Source organism: Octopus sinensis, unplaced genomic scaffold, assembly GCF_006345805.1.
Source record: "Octopus sinensis unplaced genomic scaffold, ASM634580v1 Contig10412, whole genome shotgun sequence".
In the NCBI taxonomy this organism is placed as follows: domain Eukaryota; kingdom Metazoa; phylum Mollusca; class Cephalopoda; order Octopoda; family Octopodidae; genus Octopus; species Octopus sinensis.
This window is the reverse complement of record NW_021832126.1, coordinates 64,119-84,025: the sequence shown is the minus strand read 5'-3', so window position 1 is coordinate 84,025 and position 19,907 is coordinate 64,119. Positions and strand designations below refer to the sequence as shown.

General features: G+C 38.2%; 1 protein-coding gene and 1 pseudogene across 1 annotated transcript; both read left to right on the top strand.

The window, feature by feature from the left end:
* Positions 1 to 14,104: 14,104 nt before the first annotated feature.
* On the top strand, positions 14,105 to 15,057 carry LOC115228416 (26S proteasome regulatory subunit 4-like). The gene is made up of 2 exons (XM_029798996.1): positions 14,105 to 14,308; positions 14,476 to 15,057. Exons 1-2 carry the CDS (start codon positions 14,105 to 14,107, stop codon positions 15,016 to 15,018), a joined length of 747 nt encoding a protein of 248 aa, XP_029654856.1. The 3' UTR covers positions 15,019 to 15,057.
* Positions 15,058 to 15,208: 151 nt separating this feature from the next.
* On the top strand, positions 15,209 to 15,901 carry LOC115228415 (annotated as a pseudogene).
* Positions 15,902 to 19,907: the final 4,006 nt, after the last annotated feature.

The following is a 19,907-nucleotide window of genomic DNA, read 5'->3' as shown; positions in this document are numbered from 1 at the left end:
TGGAAGTGGATTCTAAATCATTTAAGACTAATTAACGAACTAATGGAGCAAAAATAGTCATCCGTTTCAGAAAAATATTTCAAACAAGTCCAATTGTCGTATTGCCGTTGATTCAAACACAATTTCAGGTCTGAAATGAACAAAGTCCACACTCTTTTTGCGTGCTGAACCACAAACTCTTCGCACTTGATTGACTCCTAGAATATTGATTAAAATAACAACGTCAGCATAAAAATCAATGCTTTCTTCGTACAAGATGAGACAATCCTTGCTAATTTGACGGATAGCAAAAAACCAGTCGTCCCATTTGATATTTGTGAATATTATTTGTCCTAAGAAAATGACGTGGTTAGTCAAAGTTACCGATGTTGATATCTACACAAAATAAACAATTTAACAGAACTGTGGATTTTGATCTTGTTCTTGATCGAATTGTAAGTAAGCATGGATGCATTTTTTAGGATGTTGTCCATGAACAGAGAGAAATCCGTTTCCGACTCGGACAAGTTTTTCTAAGATAATTAAGCCAGCGACCGACTTGTCTGCAAATAAGGGTTATATAAAAATCTATGTAGTCACTGAGGGCTTTCACAGGCCTTCCGAATGGAAATGTGTACCTCAGTGGTATTAAAAATTACTCTAAACCGGAAATTGGTCAGGTGGCTCTCAACCAAAGACACAAGTCGAAAGTCGATTTCGAAGAATTTATTTTGTTCACACAGAAAAATCGAGTGAGGAGAGAAAAGTGCACTACATTTGAATGATTTTCCAATACTCGTCGATCGTAAAAAAGTCAGCAAGTTTGAAATAACTGTCCTTCACTAGTCCACAGTGTATGAACATTCCCTGCTCCATGAGAGAGATATAGTTCTCGAGATAACATAAATGTTGCGACGATACGGAAATGCAGTAGCGTAGACAAAAGTTATGAATAAGAAAATTCTGTATTTGACTCAAGCGTCCCTGATACTAATACAAAGAACCACACCAGCGTGATGATATCCTCGCCCAAGCGCTTATTCAAGGTCTGTCGATGGAGTTGTTCCAGAATGACTGCGTAGTCGTGCTGCTCACTACTGACACTCAGTTCAACGATTTTTGTGAAATCTAATAGTTATTATTCAAAAATAGTTGTTAACCTAACGTACCCAAACACTTTTGCTTCCTTGGGAAGCCCGGAACATAGGTTTGTCCAGTTATCTTACACACTGCTTCCACCCAGCGTTTGCAATCCTGGATGCTTTCTGCAGAAAAAAATATACTACTTCCCTCTTTCGTTATGTAAAAACAAATGTCCTTATGTGACTTAAGTGCCTCTGAACTTCCACATAAACAGCATACCTGGAACTCTGATGCAGTAATCGACAATGTAGCCGTCGAGAGGTATGAAATCACACGGCAGGGACTTGCCTTTGTCGTAGGCACACATCAAATTTTTGGCGGAAATTTCCTGAAAATAAAAGAAAGGTCCAAGCCTGAATTATCAAAAAGTAATATTTGCGAGCTGGCATTCTGTCGTTGTGTTTTGTAAGAAATCTATCAAGTTAACCATTTGATTACCCTCCAAAGTGGATATTGTTAGGTCTATAGACATTTAGGATTATTCGGAGACTGGGCTTTTTTTCCCTGGGAGACGTCATTTTATACCATTTTGCAACACCTTTGATAAACGGGGTGACCGGAATGTTCAACTAAACCACTTTAGACAGATTAGTACTTTTCCTATTGGTTTTTCATTAAATCCCGTTTCTTTGAAGCAACACATTTTGACCTGAATTAGTGAGAGGGTCCTTGTAGTACTGAACTCACAATATGAATTCCATCTTTAATTCTCGCTATACAACAACTTTGGGTCTGCAGAGTCAGCATTATGAGTTTTCATTTTTTTATTGTTTTTCATGAAAATTTTGCAATAAACCTTTTTCTTGAATATAAAGACAGGGAGATCTTTAGCTTCCATGATAAACACCTATCATAGGCACGGATACAAACTGTTATCCGATATAAATTTTTGGGCAGTTTATATGAATTTTGTATTCCTTTCAAATTAATTTTTCTAATGTTTGTGCAAGGAAATACACCCGAATATGAAGGGAGGCGACGCTGCCATTTTTTCATTGACTAAACTTTCCAAATGTTTGCATAGGACAGCGATTCGTGAGTGTTTTTCTTCTCTGTACAAATCCTGCATTTCACCGAACAAGAACTCCTTTTGATTTACAATCTGGTGTAAAGAAGGTCTCAGGCATACCTGAGAAATCTTGTCCAGATTCGAAATTTCGCGGTCTATTTCTTTCTGTAATTTCGCGATTTGTTCTTCAACGTTATCCAGCTAATCGTCCAGGGTTAAAGAAAACATACTTTGAAAATGTTATACAGATGCTTGCTTTCGTATCTTGAAATGTCCAGTATGCTGTTTAACTCTTCATAAATGCAGCAATTCTTTTCTCCTTGCAGACTACCTTTCTTCCAGTTTGGGTCTAATCCGAGCGCCTGAATCAATTTTTCCAAACTATCGCCGCTGTCATGTTTACGGGCGACTATTTCCATTAGCTCGAACAAGTCCTTGAAAGAACATATTCCGGAATCCACCATCTTTTTTAGGAAATTTGTATTCAAGATTCGGCAGTAAAAGTTCTTTAACAAAACATAGAACGAATCTTTTGAATATTTAGTGAGATTATTTTCACACTCCATAAGCATTGCTGATAAACAGGAATGGGACACTTTCTTGTATGCCCTAGTAGTAATGCACACAAATAGTTCAACATTGTGGAATCCGGAAAAAAGTTTTTATCGATTGGCAAAATGATGCATTTCGATGCCAGGAAATATATTAAAAACTTTTTGTTTAGATTTTCATCTTCGGACTGACTTTTCTGCAATAAATTTAAAAGGCCAACTTTTGACCGCATGGAACTAATTTTAGACATTCTTTCATTGCTGTTGTCACTGCCGTTTATTCTGGGAGTATTTTCCAAAGAATTTTCCTTGGAGTCGTTTTGATCAGAACTCTCGTACATTCACGTATCGTTAATATATATTCAGTTTTGACGTGGCCGTGCTTATTAAATCTCAAGACTTGTTTGTGACTCAACAATTAAGCTTAAAACCGTTGGATGTATAAATAGTCCCGACAAAATTTTGAATGACGACATAGAATTAAAATAGCAAAATATGTATATAAATAAATTCGATGACATCTAGATACAATAAATATTTAGTTTCTATGCAATTTTATGATGTCATTACTAGGCAATCGTCAATGCCGATTTGGCGTAGGCGTCTGCAATTGTTCGTCAAAGTTCCGGAAGCTGGGCTACGGTTAGATGCTTAACATTATTTCAGGGCACATCAACAGAGACTTGACCGGGGTATCCAACCTGGGCGAAACAGCACGTAGTCATGATTTTGTAACTATTAAGCTCGTCCGGAGTACATTTACAAAAGAACTACGCAGCCAGGTTTTTTGTGAATGTAGATTTTTAGACCGGCGTTTTATTAACAAATTGAATTTTTATAACTGCAAAGAGAAACAGAGATCAAAAAAATTGACTGTCCAATGTTTAGCCGTTTGCTGTCTTTAATGATATCGTTAGGATAAAAAACAACTAAAAAAAGACTACCTCGAACAGCTTTTGGCATCTCAAAATAAATTGTTGTTCCTTAAAACTTATTTCTTTAAGAATTTCAAAAAACGAGGAGATAATGAAGGATATCAAAACTTTAGAGAAAAACTCTTATTATGAATCCTGCAAGGCAGTTTCTACCTCCTTGGAAGTTGTGGTTTGGAATTTATTTGTGTCTGACTTTCTATATCAGGCCAGTAAAAATCAATCGATATCCGCGAAGAGAGATGAAAATAATATTTTGAATAAAAAATTTACAACCGAGTATGAAACTATGAACGCTGAGTTGGCCACACTCAAAGAGGAAATACGTTTGATCGACCAGGAGATTTTAAAAAACCAAAATTTGTGTCACATATTTGAGCAGAAAGTAAAGTATTGATATCATTCTCTCAGTCAGAATTTCTCGATCAGTGGACTTGCATTAAAAATTTCGAAAATAAATTAAGTCTGACTGAGTTTCAGAACAAAGTCAAATTGGCATAAAGTCACAAATAGGAAGCATTAGATAAATTGGATGAATTTAATGAAGCCATAGAGGACAGTATAACTCGCAAGTACAATAGACAGGCACAAAATATTAAAGATAGGGAAAGTCGGGTAGTACATTGTTATTACATGCGCTAGAAATTCGAGAATTCAATGAGTCGAGACATTCGAGAAAAACTATTCCACAACATGACGATGGCCTATGTGTGATCTAACTGTCCTTATTAGAAGAGTCTCCTTGAAGCTCAAAAAAAAGTGAAACAGCTGAACTATGAAATAGCTAAACTCGAAGAAAATGTTGCCCGACTTAGATGCGAAAGATTCAATCATCCCAATTTAGCATGAATTATTAACATAACTTTCGTTTTCAAATTCTACTAACGATATAATAGGCTGTCACGTCTTACTTAATTCTACATTCCACAAAACACGTGTTGGACTCAATGGCTGTTTACAATTTGAGATTAGATGAAGGAATTTAATTATGAAATAATATTATTAGTCGGTGAATTGTTATTTTAGTCCAATGGCTTTTTAGTTCTGGACGAACAGAGAGTCGGCTGGGATGAAAGCAACCCGATCGGGGGAAGTACGAGTCCATCCTTTCGAGACAGTCGAGTTATTTCAGTCTGCAATTGTCTTATTTCTTGCTTCTGGGCAACAAGAAAATTCTTCATTTTCGTTGCCTCCTCCACCTCTACCTTCATTTTCTCTTTGAATTCTTTTCCCTATGCCAACGTTACTGTGATTAAAAGACCAAATTATTCTGTTTTCCTTCCAATTTGTCCCCGTAAAACTTTTTCTGCTCTAAACTTTCGACCAATTCCTGCTTTATTTTCGTGTTTTTTTTGATTGATTCAACTAACTTTGACTTTTCAGTTCTGATCAAGTCCTGTCGAGTTATATAAATTTTTTACATCGAATTTCTGTATTTCTAAATACACGTTGTTTTGCACATCCTCGAATTTCTGCCGCACTTCTTCGAGTTGACGGTTTGCAGCGACGTTCTCAAGGGTTTCAAGTTTGACGATCGTCCCGAACTTGTCGATCATCATTCGTCGGCATTCTTCCTTTAAGATTTGCAGCTGAGCCTCCGTTTTCCGTTTGTTTGTCATAAGCTGACGTGCAAAATGTTTAGCGTTTCTTAAAAGTGACAATTTTACCAAACTTGAATCTCTTGGCTTCTTGAATCTTCTCCGACTCGAGTTCCTTGATTCTGTTCTCTAACTTTCGGAGTTCCGACCGTTCAAAGATCAAGCACTGCGACAAGTCCTCTGGAATCCGTCCATTTACCAAATGACAGATTTGCCTTCCATTTAGGACCACCGTAGTCTTCAATTCGTTCAAAGTCTTTTGTTTCATCAACTGCCTGTGACATTGTGGAATAAACCTGGTAGGCCTCCAGTTCACTGTTTATTGACTTTTCAGCCATTTCAACGGTTTTTAGTTTCTTTTGGAGATTTTCGAGTTCCTTTGATATTTGTTCTGCAGTCTTCTTCCCTTCAGTGAGTCTGTCGTCAATTTCAGTTCTCCGTTTTCTCAGTTCATACACATCGTTGTAAAGTTGCTGGGAGTCTTGCAGTGAATTCAAACCGTGTCTAACAAAGGCGGGCATACTTCATAGTCATATCTTTCGTGCTTTACGTTTCCTTCGTCTTCCGAGTCGACCAATTCATCCTCACTGTCGGACTCCTCGTCACTTTCCAAATCACTTTCTACGTTTGAGTGCTTTCCACCAGACCCTCTTCCTCCACAGAGTGCGTTTTCTTTTTTATTTTTTTTCGAAACAGTTTGTGCAGATAATCGGCGAACTTATTCCCGTCTTCTACCAACGATTTGAAAGACAACAAAAGTTGAGCCTCCCTTTCTACGTTTCGCTCAATTTCCTTCTTATCAACGTCCAGTTTTTGTTGTGCATCGAGAATCTTCAAAATGAATACTTGTCCCCACCTTTCGTTTGAGAATCATTTTTTCGTCTTCCTTGGCCCTTATCCTTAAGGACAGGCCTTCCTCCCCTTTCTGAAAGTCATTCAAGATCATTAGTTCTTCGAACAAAGTGATTTGTCGGAGTTCCGCTTCTTTCATTTCAATGTCAAACACACATCTCTCTCTTTTTAGTCGGTAGATCTCTGCGTCAAAAAATGTGACAGCATTCAACAACTCGTCGATCAGTTTGTCCTGTTCTTCGCAAAGTCTACGGAAATGCTTAAAATACTCACGGTAAATTTTTGAGTGTTGACTTTAAAGATTCGTCCGTCGAGTCACGTTCAGATCGGGGACTTGAATGATGTTAACAAACAACCAGTTGGAGTATTCTGGAAAGTTGATTTTTAGCACTTCCGGAATTTCTTTAAGTTGTTCAAATGGGAGATATTTCCCAATTTCTTTGAGTCTTTTTAATTTGGATGAAATTTCCTTTTTTATTTCGTGCTTTCGGTCTCTGATTTGGAAAACCAGTTGGTTATATTTTTGTTTGTTTGAATACAACTGCAAATGATTTATTTACTCACTACAGTTTCCTCGTACTGGATTAGTCGTAACATTGCCTTCTCAGAATTTTGTCGCAAAGTTTCCGGGACCACATAGTCATCGGCACTTTTCAGCTTGTAGTTCCCCATGTTCTCTAAAGCCCGCTCAATTTCGATTGCATAATCCGGGTCGTTGTAGTCCTCACCAGGTCTCGTTTTGTGGAAGGCTTCCCACTAATACTTACAGTTCTTTTAGCTGAACCTGCGTCTTCCTCTCAGCTCTACATCTTTTCTTTAATTCGACTTTTTGGAGAGCCTTGTCGATTCGGTCTCCTTTGCTGCCTTTAAGGGGAGTCACTGGGGTTCTACTGGGGCCTCCGTACTTCACGTCTTCCATAAACTCTTTGTTGGGGGTGACTATAGAGTATTTAAAGGGACCACTACTCGAACTATATGTTTCAATATTTATCGTCTTGGATTTCTGGCTGGTCTGTTCTTCCAAGCACGTGATCAATCTCGCCTTGGTTTCCTCAAAATGGTCTTCCAGTTTGAAGAGTTGATACGTTGAAACTTGGTGATTCTTGCTAAAGCTTTCTACCACAATTCGTTCGCAATCGAGAACATTCTTTAACCTGCAAACTTTTTACTACTTCATCACCCTTTCTTTACTTTATTCAACGAAATGTCGGTTTTGAGTGTGGAATATTCATTCAATTTGAGTAATTCGTATTTTTTCTCATTGAATCGTCGCGAGTAAAGCTTATCTATGATTCCATCCAATTCCAATTCCTAGAAAATCCACGACCAGTATACTCACACAAGGTTTAAGTCGGAAAGTTTCGGGGATTTTGCTATTTGCTTCAATACATAAACGAAATTTTTTTCTGATGGCCATAATTTTGTCCTTTGTCGCCATTTTCTTCTGATTGGCCTGTTTTAGTCTGTTTTCCTCTTCCACTCGGATTCTGGCCTCCTCGATGCTGTCCGGTAAAAATCTTTCTCACCACCTGTATGTCACTACGGAATCGTCAATGTCGTCCACTGTCGATATTTTTTTAGTGACAGATTGTTCATGTTGAGAGACAGGTCTTTCCTTTTCGCTCAGATTTAGGAAATAGCAAAATATATTTCCATCCCCACCGACTGTGATAAGCCGAGACCCATCGAAAGCCACTCCAAGACACTTTACGGCGCCATTGTTCGAATCGTGCATGTTGATATAACTCCAGTTACTAATTCCATGTACACGGTTGTCCCGATGCTCCAAATGAATCCTCCCGTTGCTCATTCCCATTATTTTGAACTCGCCACTAAATATAATGACCACTTCCTACCAATCCACACTATGCAGACACTCCACGTCTACGCCCTCGATCTGAACTGCACTAAGAGGCTCCGTTTGTTCAGTATTTTTGCCAAACCGACAGTAGTAGAAGTATCCCGAATCGTAGCCACTCTTAGACGGTGTCAATGCATTCACAAACCATCATTGTTATGAAGTTGTCCTCTTCTTCGCAGAACTCGACGTAGAGAACAGAAGTAGGTTGTTCTGGAATATATTCCTCCCACTCTTCCGTGTCCTCTAAACCATAAAATTGGCTAAATTACGAAATTCTTCGTTCTTGTATTCTGCTAGTTCGTCTGCAGTGATTTCATTTTTCGATAACTGCTGTTCCATTTTATTAATAGTTTTCTCCTTTTCTTCCAACCATAATTTTTTTCTCATTTCTAATTCGCGATTGTGCTATAAATGAAAAGACCGTGTTTACTATTATTTTCGACTTTACGCTTTTGAACTTGTATCTTTTAATTGAAACGTGTTCAAGATTATACGACAAAGACGCTTCATTCCACTTTCCCTCGAACGGTCCACTACACTCGCACACAACTCCTCGCTCACATCCAACCAGTATTTTGTTTGCAGCCTGTTGTCGATAAATTGGCACTTACATTTAAACTGTTCCACTTAATTGTCACCACCTTTTCTCCCACTTTTAAAAATCCAAGCGGTTTAAGGCACTCTTGTACATTGAAAAAAAACACCGTCTGATCCAGGCTCTACAAAAAGTATTCAATTGGACTACTCCAGTGGCCATTATTTTCAATGTCGAATCAACTGCAATAGATACCACTTTGTCCGTATGTGGCTTCAGAACAGACGTCAAAAGAATTTTATACGACTCATCAGGTTGGGAGTAACAGCCAAGAACCCTGATGACCCCGTCACTGAATCCTACGACGACTGATAAATTGTTAGGGTCAATCTAATCAGTAGTTTCCCGTCATCTAACCGATTTGGGTGCCCACATAAGTGAACAGCCTGGGGAGTTGAATTTCTTTGAACAAAGCAGTTTCTTGGTCTGAAAATTGTAGAATCTGACGTAGCAGTCGTCTCCTGTTGTAGCGAAAATAGGCCTGTCTGGAGACATTGCCAAAGAGTTGACTGATCCTGCATGAGCTTCGTATATCTTTTCAGGGCGTTTTGAAATGTTTGAAAAAGACAAATCTAACTTTAAAATAGCTCCCGCAGCGTCCTAAAAATATAAACTGGGGACAGGGACCTGGGCATAATAAGAACAAAGTTCAGTGGAATTGATGTCCTTGACAATTTTCATCAACTTGATATTATTTCCTGTTTTGAGTTCGTTTATAGGTTTGGCTGGGAACGTCAAAGCCTCGTCCAGTGGTTCGGCAGAGTCGATTGTGTCAAAATCCCAGACTTTGACTGTCCCGTCGAAAGACACGGTGGTTATTTCGTCTTCTTCTAAAATGAATTGTCTGATCTGGTCGCCGTGGCATTTCTTTTTGTTTGGAAGAATTATTTCTGTCTGCAAATTCTGGCAACAAATGAAACCTTAATATGTGCTCCCTCCCATAAAGTCATGTTCCCAAACTCATTTCCCGCCAAAACTTTTCCATCTGGTAGTTCCGTGCATCCGGTAATAGAAGATATTTCCGTTTTTCCGAACATCCCGATCTGCCCTTGCAATTTGAGACCAGTGAAGGAATTGGCCATTTTCCAGAATCTACGTCTACAACATTCCAGCTACTTGATGTGGCCTATTCCTCCAGTCACAAGATGTCCGGGCTGGTCATTGGACCAGTTCACAAAGTAGACGTCTTGGGAGAAACTCTTTGAACGTAAAATTGTCTGCTCTTTCTCCCAGTCCCAGATAGTGATCGTGTAGTCTGGAGTCCCACCTACTGACACCAGATAGGACCCTTCGGGGCTGAAAATAAATATCAGTGGAGAGCAACTTAAACTCTATGCAGGAATATTCCCTCTGAGTTCCCTCTCTCTGAATGCGATACAAACGCAACTCCGGGCATGTGTAGACATTGATTTCAGGCTTATTCCCTTTCTCTGCAACAGCCAAATAGAGTTTTGAAGGGTGGACCTTAAATATGTTACGGAATTTAGTACATCAATGGCACCCACTCCTCCCCCAGAACGACTCCATATGTATTTTTGTTCACCAGTTTTTACATCTAGTAGTATTGTCACATTGCCGGCGTAGTAGCAGAGTGTATTCTCTCCAACGAGTAGCAAATTTGGTTTACTAGAACAGTCGTATCCAAAGGAATGTCTGCAACGTGTTATCCACCACCAACTCTAATTTGACAAATTCTTTTGGGCCACTGAAATCGTTTCCTTCTACGAACATACTTTCTGCTGTTTTCTCAGGATAATACATAGTTGTAGAGCCACTTTCTACGTTTATTCAAATACATTACCACACGTGTCTTTGTCTGCTGGGAGTTCGCCTGAATCTAAATAACTTTCACATTGGATCTGCATTTCGTCGCCTGGGTTTGCCATTTCTCTTAATAATTCTTTCTGATTTTGTTCTGTCATGGTAATATCAATTTATTTGTCGAATATTGCAAATAAATACAATTATTTTAAAAATTTTCAATTTGGTTTTAAAAGTTACAAAATCCGTGTTTACCAGAGAACAGACAAGAATTTGGTTAAGTACCAAAAAATGTTAAAATACAATTTATATTAGGAAAAGATTAGACGCTAGCTAGAGTAGGTGGCTGAAGGAATAGTCAAGAGCCTAATGGTCAGCTCAAAAACGCCGCACTGCGTATTGACAGCATGGCGACCGAGATTCGCTGAAAGAGCCAGTTCCTTTCCCTCTGGTCGTTTGTTTTCGAGGAAATTCTTTTACCAATGTCAGTGAGGAGTTGAGTCGCGGCCTTGCGGACGATTCCTGAGGTTTCGAGAATATAGGTCACTCTAGGGACGAAAAGGAAGTTCTTTAATAGGAAAAACGCCAGATGTGAGCCAAGCCACGGATCCGATCAGTAAGCAGTTTCATTTCGTCCCATTTAGACGATAAGGCTTTTACTATGCCATCGGCGAAGATTGGCGAGCCCAATATAATTAGATTGCTAATAGACGTAAGCCTTAACATATCGATCAGGCTGCTGAGAGAGGAGAATGTGTGGCAGAGAGCGGCGGGGGCAAAAAAATATTGAAAAGTTCGCATTTGCCGCCGTTTAAGAATAGTCAGATCTTGAAAAAACAAGAAGGAACTCCAGACTCAGGGAAGGTTGGAATGGTGCCCAAGACAACGTGCGAGGAGAAAAAAGTTAAAAATGTTAAAATAAGCATCAGAAAGATTTATCTGACATGGAGAATGTCGTCAAACTAATCCTTGTCAACTTCAGAACCGCCTCGTACGTCGATCCAACTCCAGCGTAACCGGTGATGTGTACAAATTGAAGTCCTTCAATACCACTCTTGGCCTCTAATTCCTGATCAAATAGTCCACATAAGTCTTTTCGGAGTGGATGTCTACGTTTTTATAGACGTGGAAATACCGTGGGGTGTATTGGAATTGGTCGGAAACTGCTTGAGTCGTGAATGAGTTGTCAACGCGGCAATGAGAAATGACATAAATGATTTTTGTTTGACGAACAGCTTCAAGATGGTGAATAACATTGATGAAAGGACAGCCACAATCGACATAGATGACCAGTCCACTCTTATCCACACTCATTCTTTTATCGAATGCAGCTGAAACAAGTTCATATTCAATCAAAATAGAATCAATATGGTAGTCTAACGCAGAGTCAAACTCTGTTTTTACCAACTCCAATGCACTTTCAAAACAATCCATCTGGAATGCGTAAGAGTGGCCAACCTGTTCTAATTCTGAGGATGAAGAATACCACGGAGGATTACACATATCTACTCTTGAAAATAAATCGGACTTGATAACGTATCTGACATGTATTTAAAAACTACTTACTTTTGTTCCCTACAACCACATTTGTCAATTATGTTGTGAATAGCGTCCAATGGCATGATGAAATTTTGATAAAAAAGTCGAAATACCAGATCATGTTTCTCAGGTGAAAAAACGTGGTCTGGTCTGTGGTTTGTAATTATTTCATGTCCATAAAAGTAGTAGATAAGTCCACAAGTGCTCAATATTATATCATATGGGTATTTCCCACCAGAAAGACTCTTCATTGTCTCATTGAAAGACTTTTGTTGAGTGTCGTAAAATAGATTTTCGTGGCTAAAAATTTCTCCCACGGCAAGTAAAAGATCGCACTGATCTAATTCTGATTTAGAGCGAGATCTGATATCTAAAAAATTAATTTCAACCTGATAATCTTCGAATTTTTATATTTGTTCAGTTTGGTGATCATAATGCACGAACAAACCTCGTTGCAGTGAAATCTGCCTGAGGGAATCCCGATTGTAGGCATGTTATCTGTTCACAAGATTATAACACTTTTATTATTAAATTAGAACGGGTTAAATAATTGTGTCATTATACCTGTCTTTCTACTTTTAACTGACAATAATTATTACAAAATTAATGCAACTAATCATTAAACATATAATCAAAGAACAACCATATTTTACCAAGAACTATTGGCCATTAACACAATTCACAGTTTACTAGAAGCCTACAGTCAAATTTGATTAGACAAGACCTCTTGTTAAAGAAATTATAAGAATGTAAGTGATTAAAAGACGCTTTTAACAGTGGAGAAATGAACTTCTCGTTTAGTTATAAAGACAATGACCCATATCAAGATCACCTACAACTTAAAAATGGATGCTTACTGACAAAATGAAAACAAAATACCCGCCAGGAATCAGAACCTTTGAGTAATTGTTAATAAAATTTTCAATAACGGCAGTGCACGTCTAAAACAAAAAGCAAGTGGAAACTTGATTATAGACGCCGTAACATCCACAGTCATCGTCAGGACAACATGAAGCTGGACGAACACGAATGTAGTCGATGATACCATCTTTATACCCACAACACTCAAACTACACCGATTAGAACTACTTCTGACTGTTTCGTGGTAATTATCAAGGCGTTTACGGGTCTTGTTGTAATTGACCACCACGTCTTTAACGACCAACTCCACGTTTTGGTGAAGATTTTGCATAAAAATTGTCAAAAAAATTATTCCTCCGGTGAACACGACTGCAATGAATGCAACTCCGACAATGTACTAAGAGTAGGTTACTCAACACCACCGTGTAGCTGAGGCAATTGTTTTTTATATACAAAGTTATCAGCCCGACTATAAAAAAAACAAGGGCGAAAAATGCAAGACAGGAAAGTGTTGTTAAAGGCAGAATAACCCAGAAAATAGTTTTTGAATCAGAATCCATCAGAAGATCAGAAATATTATAATATTTGATGCCGGTCGTTATAAAATACCCGACATAGAACTGAAAAATAATGTAATTCCTCAACCGCGTATACAACGGACAGAGCTATTGTAGTTGTGTTCTTTAGTTTGGTGATTATCATTCTAAAATAGGTCAAGCAATTTATTAGTTAGATTTCGGTTTACTTTTGACTTTTAAACTAAAATAAGTTATAAAAATAAATATTAAAAGTAATAAATCGTTGAATAAATTATAAAAATTAATATTTAAAGTATAAATTAAAAAACTAATAGATCATTACCACACAAGTTCTTATGGTTACGTGTGTTATATCCTTAAATATTAGGGTGCCGCTCAGTCTTCCTTTGAGAAAGAAGACCAGGTATCCTAAACCCCTCAAATTACTTTCAGCAACAAAAAAAGAAGAGCAAAGAAGACCCAATCCCCACTCGCTTCGGAAAAAAACGCGTGTACTACCGAGGACCTCAGACTGCTCAAAAACTGCACTCAGTCCTTCCACAAGCCAGATGTCGACTTCGGTACCTCCGTCTGGAACATATCCGTGACTTTCTGCACTTGGAAGAGGACTTTCTCTGCGACCAAGACCGTCGGGAAGTGTTTGAAGAACTCCGTCAGGTTATAGTAGGATATCCAATGGCAGGACGAAAGGTCGAAAGTGGAGGATATTCGAGGATCGCCCGTGTCAGTAGGGTCTCTGGAGGAAATAATCGACGACAACCACGCAATCGTGTCCACGTCGGTGGGGTCAGAGCACTATGTCCGAATCCTCTCGTTTGTGGATAAGGAACAACTCCAGCCTGGATGTACAGTCATGTTGAACCACAAAGTACTGTTGTGTGGCTATGCAGTCGTATGCAGTTGTGGGAATTCTGTTGGACGATATAGACCCAGTGGTTAATGTTATGAAGCTTGAAAAGGCCCCCAAGGAGACCTATGCGGATATTGGGGGATTGGAGACTCAGATTCAGGAGATAAAGGAGTCGGTCGAACTTCCCCTCACTCACCCAGAACTCTACCAAGACATGGGCATCAAATCGCCCAAGGGAGTTATTCTTTATGGTCCCCCCGGAACTGGTTGAGTCATGTTTTGAAGTGTCAGGGAAGACTCTGCTTGTTAAGGCTGTTGCCAATCAGACGTCTGCCACTTTTCTGAGGGTTGTTGGGTCAGAGCTGATTCAGAAGTACATGGTTGGGTATGTGGGATTCATTTTAGGGGGAAGGACCCAAGTTGGTGAGGGAGTTGTTTAGAGTGGCGGAGGAGTGTGCGCCATCCATCATTTTTATTGACGAGATTGACGCAGTGGGGACTAAGCGGTATGATTCCAACTGTGGGGGAGAACGTGAAATACAGAGGACAATGCTTGAGTTACTCAACCAGTTGGACGGGTTCGACTCGGCAGGGGACGTGAAGGTGATTATGGCCACCAACAGGATTGAAACATTGGATCCGGCACTGATCAGGCCTGGTCGAATTGATCGGAAAATCGAGTTTCCGTTGCCCGACGAGAACACACGGCGACGGATATTCAGCATTCACACGTCGAGGATGAATTTGGGGGAAGACGTGAATATTGAGGATTATGTGACTGCTAAAGACGATTTGTCTGGGTCAGACGTCAAGGCTATTTGCACGGAAGCAGGTCTGCTTGCTTTGAGAGAGAGACGGACGCGAATTATCAAACAGGACTTTGATAAGGCCAAGCAGTCCATTCTCTTCAAGAAGAAGGAGGGGCTTCCTGAAAACCTGTACATGTGATGGGTTTTCGGTTTTAATTATACTTACGTTTCTTTTTGCCTCAGACCTGTAGGTCCTTTCCATGTCCTCTATGAGCCTCCATTGTTCATTAGTTGCTGAGGCATAGCTTACTTACTTTACATTTTTAATGAAAATAATTAAGATTGTAGGCACACATTAAATTTGAATTAATAGTTGGTTGTGGTATTAAATGAAATCATTTGATCTTATTACAAAAATCGGTTCCTCCATCCTGAACTCTGATTTGTCTCAGCTGGCCAATGAGTCTCGGAGAATGCTCGACAGTGGAGTTGACTTTCTTCACCTCGACGTGATGGACGGGAGATTTGTCCCCAACATAACCTTCGGACACCCAGTCGTGAAATGCCTCCGCAAACAAATTCCAAGACCTCAATATTTCGATTGTCACATGATGGTTCAAAGACCTCAGCAGGTGTCCCCCCCGAAGATTTTTAGTGGATCGAAGATATGGCTGATGCAGGGGCCGACCTCTACACCTTCCACGTGGAGGCAGATGGAGATAGCCTAGAGACCATCCGGAAGGTCAAAGAAGCCGGGATGGAGGCATAGACCATTCTCACACGTCTAGGCCGGGGTGGCACTCAACCCAGTCACCCCTGTTGATTCCATTTTGGACTTAATCAACCACGTGGATGTTGTCTTGGTTATGACTGTTGAGCCGGGGTTTGGGGGACAAAGGTTTATGGAGCAAATGGTCGACAAAGTATGTTCAGTCTTTAATTTTTGGTTAAAACTCTAAGAGGACTCTTCCCCTCTCTTAACATTGGCGTGGACGGTGGTGTTGGTGTGGAGACTGCTCACACGTGTTTAGAGGTGTTAATATTAACTTCATTATAGGCCGGGGCCAATTTGATTGTGTCGGGATCAGCCCTTGTCCTTGCTCCTGATCCATGTTCTGTTGTTAGACGTATGAGAAATTGAAATTTACTTATCTTTTGGTTTATTATTTGTCTTACTCGGTGTTTCTCAGGAAGTTGTTGAATGAATATCAGAGATATCAAAACTGATAGGCACATCTTGTATTTCACTAGCCTATATTCTTTCTTTGACATCTTACAACTCAAATCGTTTTAGAAATCAGCCGTGATTTCTAAGATTGACAATTCATTAATGCTCAATGGAGAATAAAACTAAAGTTGGTTTTGCCCCGATTTGGTCAAACAATGTTGATTAGAATATAATTAACAAATCACTGCGGTTACTCTTTAGGATTTTTATTCTAAAAAGAAAATTGGACTTTGCGTAAAAACTTTCAATTGCTTGGTAGCAAGATGAATTAGCTTATTAAAGCGTGGTTATGATAATGTTTGCCGCTTGCTCATAATGTTTTCAACTCGTTAATTTACTAACGTATGAACTCGGACAGTCCAAAGAATGATTATGGCGAAATGGGGGGGATTTCCCTTCTTCTGAAAGCTGCTGAATATATTGAGGAGGAAGAAAGACAGCGGAAATGTTAGTCAGTTGATGGCACAAATTTTATTAGTAAAGGAAAAATCTTATTTTACAATCAAATTACCGACATTAGTTAAGCAATTAAACCGAGTAAAGGAAAGGAACAGACGAAAAAACATTAATATAAACTTATTGCTGTTGCAGAGGACGATTCCTCGGAATTTAATTACGGGAAACACAACACTGTCCATTATCAGAGACGCAAAGAGACACATTCGTGTTTGCATAATTCAATTTTTTTTAGAGTTTGTCGATGACGTGTATAAAAAAGCTCCGCGAATATTCTCAACTTGAAAAAAAATATGGAGAATCGTGTCTTAGTAATCTCGAATTGCTGAGTCATTCGTCAAAGTTAGACTCGTTACAGTTCTCTGGAATCACCCAGTCTGGTATTAATTGTATCTAATTGCACTATTTCTGCAGATCAGTTCGTTAGTGGTGACGATTTTTGTGATAAAAATGCTCAAACTGACAATTCAGCGTTAAACCCAAAGGGCACGTGCACCAATTAACTATCGGTTACTTGATTTTGCCTAGGACTATCACTTGTAGAATTAATTCTTTCCTTGGCTTATGATTTTGCTAGATTATTAGATTTTTGACGTCTTTAATTTCTGCTATGGTTCTATTCTAGTTGCAAATTTTATGAACGGATAATTCTGACTGCGGTGAGCATTTTCCAGATACAAACATTTGTGGTTTAAGCCAATATATTTGTGTATAATAAAAACCGACGTTTCAATCGAAAGTTTTTCATTTTGAAAAAGTTATAAAATAGTTCTTAAATTATGTTAAAAACAAAAATGAGAAATAATGAGGATTTTTTTTTGTAAAAACGTCGTTCAACTAAAAATCCTGACTAAAATAGTTTTTTGCTATATATTTACGGGAAGCGGGTCTAATGAATTTAAAGCTTTATAAGTGCAAAAATTGGCTTCAATCTTAAGCTGACAATTTTTCAAAATAAAGAAAGGGAATAAAAGTATATCTCCAGTCTATGGTATGAATTATGTTTCCATTAACTTAAATCAAATTTTATTTCCATTTATCCAGTGTATTTATGAAGTATTGCTAAAAAAGATATGTTAGACAACTTCGCTTCCTAAAGAAGCTTGGACGCTTAGCCACATTAAAAAGCCACGACACACGTGAGACCCGGTGGCTTCTCCAGTTGATCTCCGTTGCTATCGTGAGAGCCAACGCAACGTTAATAATATTGGCGGGGACCACTTCGGATGAATGGCTTTGTTAACTTCTAGTAAATTACTAATTATTTCACTAAATTATAGTTAGACAACAACGTTTTTTAAATATATTGGTTGGACTTAGTTTTGTGATTTTTCAAAACACGCTTGTTTGGTGGAGATCAGTGGGGAATCTTTTCCTATTATAACTATTTCAATGCAGGAGGACTTTAATACTATAATTAAAAAAAGTGGAATTAAACATAAATTTAGATTTAAACTAAATTATTTCTCGGATAATAAGCAAGAATAACTGTTGGAAATTTATTACAGAAAAGTTTCCTCAATTCAATGATGACCTTAAATGACTAACTAATCAATAAATTAAATTTGTTGCATACGGGTAACATATTTTATTATAATTAGCAAATTGTGCACAAAAGTTCATATTTAATTGAACAATCTAGCACGAAAAGATGAATAGTTGGATAATTATTTTATTATTGCAAACTGCTTTAAATGTTGAATTAGATGGTAATAAAAATAATAAATTATAATAGATCATGAGTCTTTCCATCCATTATTAGTCGAAAATAATCACAAACAAAACTTCTTTTTATTTTACAAAATACAAATACTCGGAAGACAAGAAATTTTAAGATTGAATAAAAAATCAGTGAAATCCAATTCGTGTCTTAAACACGGATCCATTCTAAATCATTTTGATTCGTCGGCTTTTATTGATAACTGTAATGGCCTGGTGAGTCAGTGAACTGTTTAGTTTGATTAGATGGGGTACATCCAAATTGACAATGAAATATTTTTTATCGAACCAAAAAATCATTATAATTCGTCAATCCACAGTTTGCACATTGTCTATCAAAAAGATAAAACATCAAATGGCACAAATAAGTTTAGAATTGATAGTTTGTAAGAATGTTATTAAATGACAGAACGAGCTATCGGGGGAATAAAATCTACTGCAAGCTATTCGCCGATGCAAATTGACATAGCAATCCGTGTAGAATCAGAAAAATCGTCCGATTTCGGAAAAATGACAAAAATGATTCCATTACTCATTGAAATGGTATAACCTGCCAAATCACTGTTCAGACAAACGCAATAATGCACAAAAATACACTCGGTCAATATTTTTACTTGAATGTTGTAAAAGTATACAAGCATGTAAATATTTATTTTTCAAAACAAAATTTAGATTCTTCGAGGAAGCGAACGTTACTATGATCAAAGTTTTGATTTGTTTGACTGTGAACGAGACAGAGATTTAGACCACGACATTTATTTAAAAATCACTACGTAGTGCATGTTAAAGCAAATATAGTAAAATGCTGAGATCTAAAAATATTCTTGGAATCTCACCTTTAAATAAATTGTGCACGTCTAGCAAATGCATGATTGTCAGGTTTATGGGGTTAGATACGGCTTCAACGGTGGCTCATGAAATCGGGCATTTGTAAATTTTGTAAAATAATATAAACTCGCAGTATTGGGCTACAACACGATGATTTGACCAGCGTGGGGTGCAACGGCCCATATATAATGAGATCATATGCCGGAAATGATATCTACACATGGTCTACCTGTTCGCATAAGTACATTACTGAGAAAATGGGGTTACTTATTAAATATTGAAAATTCAGAATATCTGAGAATACAGAATGCGTCAGAAAATTGAAGGAAAAGCGGTTTATATCAATTCGTTCTCTTATCCCTACTGACGAACTAAAGGATCCTTGCGTGATGAATGAAGATTTTTTCTTTGACCCTAAGTCGTCTCCAATTGTCATTTTTTGTTTTTATAAAAGAATACTTGCACCGGATATTGCAGGAAGAACTTGGGTCCCACTAAGTATGAGTATATAATAGTTGACCTTGTTGACGGATCTGAATGTGCAAATAACAAAGTTAATATATTTTGCACAAATAGATTTGCAAATTGGGACAATGTGAGTACATTAAGCCATTTCTACCGTTCATTGATGGCAGATTTGGGAAATGGTCAGAATTTGGGAAATGCAAACAGGATTGTGGTCTTTCTATCAAGTTCCGATCACGAGAGTGCAATAATCCACCGTAAAGTGCTCAATGTAATTGTCTAGCCCGTCTGACGGAGCAAAATTTTGCAATGGGCCATTCGAGCAATCTCAACTTTGCAAAAATCCAGTATATAAATATTGGTATATTTCCTAGGACTGTCCACTAAACTCA

Bases quoted from the DNA above. Each gene is read 5' to 3' on its own strand.
- LOC115228416 (XM_029798996.1), top strand. From the start codon at position 14,105: ATGCAGTCGTATGCAGTTGTGGGAATTCTGTTGGACGATATAGACCCA. The intron at 14,309-14,475 runs GTTATTCTTTAT...GATTCATTTTAG, and splicing joins GCATCAAATCGCCCAAGGGA to GGGGAAGGACCCAAGTTGGT.